The sequence below is a fragment of the Battus philenor genome, unplaced genomic scaffold (genome assembly GCF_028537555.1).
Source record: "Battus philenor isolate CCGP_79_NKW_IND1 unplaced genomic scaffold, ilBatPhil1.0.hap1 SCAF_14, whole genome shotgun sequence".
NCBI lineage: Eukaryota > Metazoa > Arthropoda > Insecta > Lepidoptera > Papilionidae > Battus > Battus philenor.
In genome coordinates, this window is record NW_027181676.1 from 4,197,542 (window position 1) to 4,205,312 (window position 7,771).

The following is a 7,771-nucleotide window of genomic DNA, read 5'->3' on the forward strand; positions in this document are numbered from 1 at the left end:
TTTCTTTTTACTATTATTATTGAGTAAAATTATGTTGTTGTACCGCAAAATCTTTATAGGGTTGAACTTATAAGTCATTTAGTTTCAAATAATATATAGTACAACCTCTCCAAAAATAAAAAGTTACAGAAATAATAAATCATTTAATGATATTTAGAAAAGTCGTTTTAAAATATGGATTACTAAATTCATTATTGTTTACTATATGCATCTGCAGAATTCGTACTGCCAGAAGTTATTGACCTGTTGCATTCCAGTAGAAAAATATTCGTGTAACGTCGTTATCATTTCAGCGGTGGGATATTCAATGCCGAATACAGGTCCCCTACCCCCATGGATTTCAATAAGACCAATTGAAGGCTTGTTGAACTTAATAAGGCCATATGAGAAGATGTTCTATGCTGTATTTGCCGGTTGGTGATGTCCATTCTAGAACCTCAAGGTCCTAGCGGCACAACAATTCTGCGCGCTGTCACTTTAACTTACCAATGTGATGAGATATCATGGTTATTATTTATTTAATATTTATTTTGCACGCTAGAAAACATTTACAAAGTTTCATAATAATATAATAAAGATAAAAGTACGATGGACGGTACGAGGGTCAAACTGAAAGTTCTTAAAAAATCAAAAACTAAGCATTCTAGCAAGTTATTAGTTTTATTATAACTTTTCAAAATAGCGTCCGTTTACATCAATACATCGCTGCATTCGATGGAACCATTGAGAAAAGCACCTTGCCCACTCGGCCTTAGGGGTCTCTTCGACGGCGTTTTGAAACGCAGCCACTGCTTCTTCGGCGTCCATAAAATGTTTTCCTCGAAGTTTTTCTTTTATTTTCGGGAATAAATAAAAATCGCAGGGTGCGAGGTCGGGGCTATACCGCGGGTGACCCAGTAATTCCACGTCTGAGGTCGCCAAATAGTCGATCGTTTGCCTGGCGGTGTGCGACGAGGCTAAAGTGTTAGGGTGTAATTAAAAGATGTTTGTAACACTTTATCAATTTATTTAACGCACGAACAAATATTTGTTAACGCTTGAGGGCGAGTAAAAAGAACGTGCATTCGCCGTGGGATCTTGGGGCGCACTGAGCTCCGCGACCGAGCGACAGCGGGCAATAGAACAAAGCTGCGCCTTTGTTGTTTGAAACAAAAGGTCTGCGCCCGCGTCACCGGTGCGTGCGCGTGCCCACTGCACTACGTCGGCACACTAGGCTCGCCCGTCGGCTCCGCTCGCCCACAAAATCTTACACCAATTATTCATCCAGACATCACATTAGCGCATCTACGACTCCCACAGTACTCCCCCGCTGAGACCGAAGGTTACTGCGGTCGATAGTGGTCTGGAAAGCGGACAGTACGTCCCGATTTGGTTTTCCTTACTGGAACGGTTACTTCTGTCAAAGTGGGGTTGATATTTTTAGGAACGGAATTGGCTAAAGTCGGAATCTGCTCGGTTCTGGTTTGTGGTGTCGTGTTGTCATCTCTGGTCATATATGCTGGTTTTAGTCGATCTATGGTAACGGTGGATTCTCTGTCGTTAACAACTATCTTAAAGGTTTTGCTTCCTCTTTCTAGAACTTTATAGGGACCTGTATATGGTGGTTCCAGTGAACGTTTGGCTGCATCTTGCCGAAGGAAGACGAACTCTGCTGTGGCAAGATCTTTCGGTACGTAAAATGTTTTCTTTCCATGTCTGCTTGCAGGTTCAGGAGACAGCCGAGCCATGTGGAGACGGAGTCGTGATACGAAGTCGGTGACGTCAGGAGAAGCCTTGTTAGGTACGAAGAACTCTCCTGGTAGTTGTAGTGTTTCGCCGTAGACGAGCTCAGCTGCTGAAGCTTTAATATCTTCTTTCCAGGCTGTGCGGATCCCCAAGAGTACTAACGGAAGCGCTTCGGTCCATCCAGTGCTTTGATGGCACATGATTGCAGCCTTCAATTGACGGTGTAGGCGTTCCACCATGCCATTGCACGCTGGATGATATGCTGTAGTAGGGCGATGCTGTGTACCCAAGACGGACGTCAGGTTGCGGAAGAGCTCACACTGGAACTGTGTACCCCGATCAGTAGTGATGCGATGAGGTACACCAAAGCGAGACACCCAGCCAGCGATGAAGGTGCGGGCGCATGTCTCTGCCGTGATGTCTGGAAGTGGGTATGCCTCAGGCCAACGAGTGAAGCGATCGATGACCGTAAGGCAGTACCTGTAACCACACGAAATTGGTAAAGGGCCCACAATATCCATGTGGATGGCGGAAAAACGTTGAGAAGGAAGAGGGAAATCGGAAATAGGGGATTGGGTATGCCGGTATATCTTGCTTTTCTGGCAATATGTGCATTCTTTGGCCCACTGCCGACAATCTTTTTGTGCTCCCAGCCATATAAATCTTTGAGTGACCAGTTTTGCTGTCGCTTTTGCGCCTGGATGGCTCAGTCGATGTAGTGTGTCAAAGACCAGTTTGCGGTAAGCAGGTGTCACATATGGACGTTGGTTTAGAGTAGAAACGTCGCAGAAGACAAACGTCTCGGAATCAGGAGCTTTAACCTTTTGTAAGTTGAGTGCTGAACCTCTCTGTATCAGTTCTTTGAGTTCTGGATCTGTATCTTGTGCTTTGGCGAGTGCTTTGTAATCCAGCGTTTGTGTTCCAATTTCTTCTATGCGAGAAAGCGCATCCGCTACGACATTCTGGCTTCCTTTAACATATTGGATATCCGTTGTAAACTGGGATATGTAGTCAAGGTACCGGAACTGCCTGGGGGAACATTTTTCGCGGTTATGGGAAAACACAAATGTCAACGGTTTGTGATCTGTATAAACCGTAAATGGTCTTGCTTCTATCATATGTCGAAAGTGGCGGATGGCGTCGTATATAGCTAACAGCTCACGATCGTAGGGACTATATTTCTTCTGTGCTGAAGTTAAGCGTCGTGAGAAGAAAGCGAGTGGTTGCCAACTGTCATCAAATTTTTGCTGAAGTGCTGCTCCTATCGATGTATCCGATGCGTCTGTAGGTGCCTCAAAAATTGAGAGGGCTTCCGGTCACCTAATTCCTCATGCATAAGCAGCTGCTTTAACTTCTTTTCCTGGGAGGCTGACAGCCGTTTAATCAGCTCCGTTTTCAACTTGAGGAATTTGTTTTCTTGCGGCGGGGCTATTATAATGTCTTTCACCTCAGCGGCATATTGCTGTTCCAGTTGGGATATCACATGGTAAAATTTTGTTGCATCAGATGTGATTCCAGAAACCTGGAATTGGCCTTCCACTTGTGCGAACCACAGTGTTGGTTCCTCGGGCCAAAATGGCGGTATTTTAACACCAACTTTAAAAACGCTGACCGCTCCGTCTGCATTGCGCTCTCGACTACCGCTTCTGGATTCCATCTTAATACTTGCTGCGTTCGTTTCGGGGTCACCAGTAAAGTGTTAGGGTGTAATTAAAAGATGTTTGTAACACTTTATCAATTTATTTAACGCACGAACAAATATTTGTTAACGCTTGAGGGCGAGTAAAAAGAACGTGCATTCGCCGTGGGATCTTGGGGCGCACTGAGCTCCGCGACCGAGCGACAGCGGGCAATAGAACAAAGCTGCGCCTTTGTTGTTTGAAACAAAAGGTCTGCGCCCGCGTCACCGGTGCGTGCGCGTGCCCACTGCACTACGTCGGCACACTAGGCTCGCCCGTCGGCTCCGCTCGCCCACAAAATCTTACACCAATTATTCATCCAGACATCACATTAGCGCATCTACGACTCCCACAAGGCATTGTCGTGATGAAGGAGGATCCTGCTGCGAGGTCGTTTCTCTCGAACTTTTTCCAAGACAAGTGGCAAACAGTTGTTAGTGTACCACTCTGCATTAACCGTTTTCTGATCCTCTAAGACAACTGTCGCGTAATGACCTGTCTTTCCGAAGAACGAGGCCACCATCTTTTTTCCAACACTTCGACCTCTCTTCACTTTAGTTGGCAACTCTTCGGAAGGAAACACCCACTGAGCAGACTGTCTTTTGGTTTCCGGATCATAACAGTAAATCCAGCTTTCGTCACCCGTTAGTATGTCGAACACAGCATTTGAGTCACCTCCGTTAAATTTTTGGATCATTTCTCGGCACCAATCAACACGGCGGAGTTTTTAGCCTCGGTCAAATTATGCGGTATCCAGCGGGCACAAAGCTTCCTGACCGCTAAATGTTCATGGAGGATTTTGTGCACTTGACTCATACCTATGCCTAGACTTGTCCGAATCTGCTGATAGGTCACTCTTTTGTCAGTCTCTATCATACGCCGCACAACACTGATATTGTCTTCAGTCGTCGCTGTAGAAGGCCGTCCCTCACGCAAATCATCGGTGAGATTAGTTCGACCACGTTTGAATTCATTAAACCAGTTGTAAACTGTGGCACGAGATGGGGCTTCATCGTGAAAAGCCAATCGAAGTCTATCATAACTTTCTTGTTGACTTATATGACATCGAAAGTCATAAAAAATCATTGCACGAAAATTTTCTCGGCTTAAATTCATTCTGACGTGCACAGACAATTTTCAATTTGCCGCCAAATCGTAAAACAAATGACAAATGAATGAAATGTATACTCAATATTATTGGTAAAGAGTTCCATTTTCAAAATTTAAACTTATTTTTTTAATATAATGCTTTTAAGTTGCCAGTTCTAAAAACTTTCAGTTTGGCCCTCGTATTACATACATGAAGCAATCTCTTCCAGACAATTATAGCATGGATACAGTAGAAGTAGAAATAATGGGTAGTTAAAGTGTACAAAACATACATATATACAAAAATAAATAAAAACCAACAGCTGATAAATAAATATAAACATACATAAACGTACTTTCATATGTATATAGCATATAATAAATACGGTATATAATAAATAATTTGGTTGTATAAACATAATAATAAATAAACAAATCCAACTGACTTTTTTATTATTTTAAGTGAAAGATGTTAATTACTGCCATGAATAAAATGACTACCTTGGACTACATTTTATTTAATTATTTTTCTTTTGAATTGTCAGGCATATGCTTTTAACAATATGTACAATAATATCTGCTAGGTTATCTAGGTTATTTAGTAAATAATAATAAAAAATAACTTTAAAACTGTGAGAAATACCACAACATGACAACACAACATTTATATTTTAAAAAAGTGTAGTCGAAGCTCTGCTAGAAGTTTGTACATACTATTTTAAGTCACTCCATAAAAATAGCTTGTGAATTCTTGCAGTTTGCCCGTGTCGACGAAATAGTCGAATCGGGGACGAAAGCTTACTTGAAAGTTCCTTTTTCAGAGGAATACTCGAGTAGCTCTTTACAAATCTCTAGATTTATAAACAAATTATATGTATAAATCACCTTAGATACGTTAAAACTAAATATAATTTCTACACTAATTTTATTTTCTATTTGATTTACATGGGAGTAATCTAGTTAAATTAATAAGGCTCAATTGTGTTAATTGCAATTCTTAAAAATATTTCGAATTTTCTATACTTATGATTTTGTTAATAGACGAGGAAACAATGTAGTTTGACGGTTGGAAGTGTAAAGAAAGTAGAAATAAAACAAAAATTCTATTTCAAAAATTCCTTTCCCATACAAACCACAGAATCTATTAAAAAACATATCACTCGATTTCAACCATATGACGTAAGCAAGCAAAAAATATCAATAACCGTAAAATATTACAATAAAACTATATGTACGTTGTTATTAAAGTCTAGCAGTATACAAAAATAAACATTAATATTTCACACAGACTATTTACATCCGTAGTTTATTAACAAAAAATAAATCGATAAATAAAGTGAACACTCTGAAAAAGTTTCAATTTATTTATTTCTTCTCTTAGACTGTATCTGGCCAATTAATAAAACCAAATCTGTCAAACCAGCTTGTTTATTAGTAAAACGTAATAATCATCATAATTATTTGAAGCATAAGAGGTCTATTACTGGACAAGGATCTTTACTATATATTTTCAACAGGATCGGTTAGGAGCGGCCTGCATACAGCGTCTTATCACGATTTTTTCCAAAACGGAAGGACTAAAAATGTTGGCGGACGTGTGGACCATATAAAGGGACTATACGGAAAAACACAAAAATATAAAAAGGTTTTAAATGACCCAGTCCGTCACAAACAAGGTTATCTGTCCGTTGTATAGATAGACGTTCCACAGTATTCCGGTTCGTGGTCTCTACTTGTAGACCTTTAAGACCCTGACGGCCATCTTTTCTGCGCGCCATATAACCCGCCAACTACTACTTCAATTTACCATTTCTCTGGGCCATGCCAGTTACATTCGTTTGTCTACTTTTGAATGTCCCCAATTCTAATTCGTTCTTGTAGAGAAATCCAGAAGTAATCACTTTTTAGTCAAATAACTTTTGTCGATAGACGTTACTTCTAGGATATAACATAAAATTTGATCAGTAAATTGTTTTAAACACTATTTTTTCACCAGAGGTGATTACGGAGCTGTGGTGACTCATCATCGAGAAAGTTCTAAAAGTAATTTTTAGTAACAGAATGGTTCCAACGTGATCTCAATATGTTTAAAATATTTTCGTAATAGTCCTTTAAATTACTATTCAAAAAATCCCTGTTATATTCCTCTATTTATCGATCACAGTTCGACATATTTTCTGTTACACAGGATGATTTGCAATGGGTTTAAAAGGAGTCATTAGTGTATGGGACACCCTATATAAAAATCCATAGTTTCAGACTTAATAGTAATAACCTAATGAAAATATATTTAAATTAATTATTGCTTGCTATCTGTTCTCGCAGATTTTTGAGTACAAAAAAAAATATAAATGGGAGATATTTCGAAGTGACCACTTTATGCAGGTGGATTGAAAATAGGTGTAAAAAAGTATTAACTTTTTGTTGACAAATAAGCATATCTATAACCAATCACCCTGTATATCGATTCTAGAGTTATCTCAATACTGATAAAAGGTTTTTTTTTTTATAATAGTCCATGAAATCCCAAACGAATCGACTCGTATACAATTCTTCTATTTACCCGGCCCGACACTGAAATCGATAGAGTGTCACAGGTGCATTTCTGTCTGATAAAGTTGCCTGCACATATACACGTACGAAAGTATTACATTGAAATGGTATAAAATTTAAATCAAAAACGACTTTTCAATACAACTTTTTACAACATTTGATTTTTTAATACCGTAATAATTCTATGTGAACACGGCTTTCTAATTATGCGTCGTTACATTCTTCAGTCATTATGTTGTTATATTACTGGTATTTTATAAATGATTTAAGTTTCCGTGCTTAACAAAAATGTATGACATTTCTATTCTAGCTTTTGTGACGTAAATTTTTAGACGGGCTTGCAGAAACTGTAATGTTGTTTGACATAAGCAGGGTGACGGGTAAGAAGAGTGAAATTCAAGCGATGAATTTTAGTAATTGCAATTAATCTATAGCTCTCAATGTCTCTTTTACGGTATAGACTATAAAAATAAGTCTATTGGAAAATCTTTCGAGCAGAAGTAGTCACAACCTAAGAATTTTAGTTCCAGGATCACTCGAATTCCTCATCATACTGTTTACTATATCAATATAAGGATTGTTATAATACATTAAGCGTACTTAGAATATTAGCTTACTTACAATATTAACCTGTCTTATTTAAATAATTCTCGTTTTATTTCAATTATTCTAATAAATTGAATTTGCATTGTAATATAGCTGAACCTTTGTTACCATGTTACCGT

General features: G+C 38.9%; 1 protein-coding gene across 1 annotated transcript; it reads right to left on the reverse strand.

Moving 5' to 3' along the window:
* Positions 1-2,986: 2,986 nt before the first annotated feature.
* On the reverse strand, positions 2,987-3,382 carry LOC137918509 (uncharacterized). The gene has a single exon (XM_068761330.1). The coding sequence runs from the start codon at positions 3,380-3,382 to the stop codon at positions 2,987-2,989; it is 396 nt and encodes a 131-aa protein (XP_068617431.1).
* Between the last annotated feature and the right edge of the window lie 4,389 nt (positions 3,383-7,771).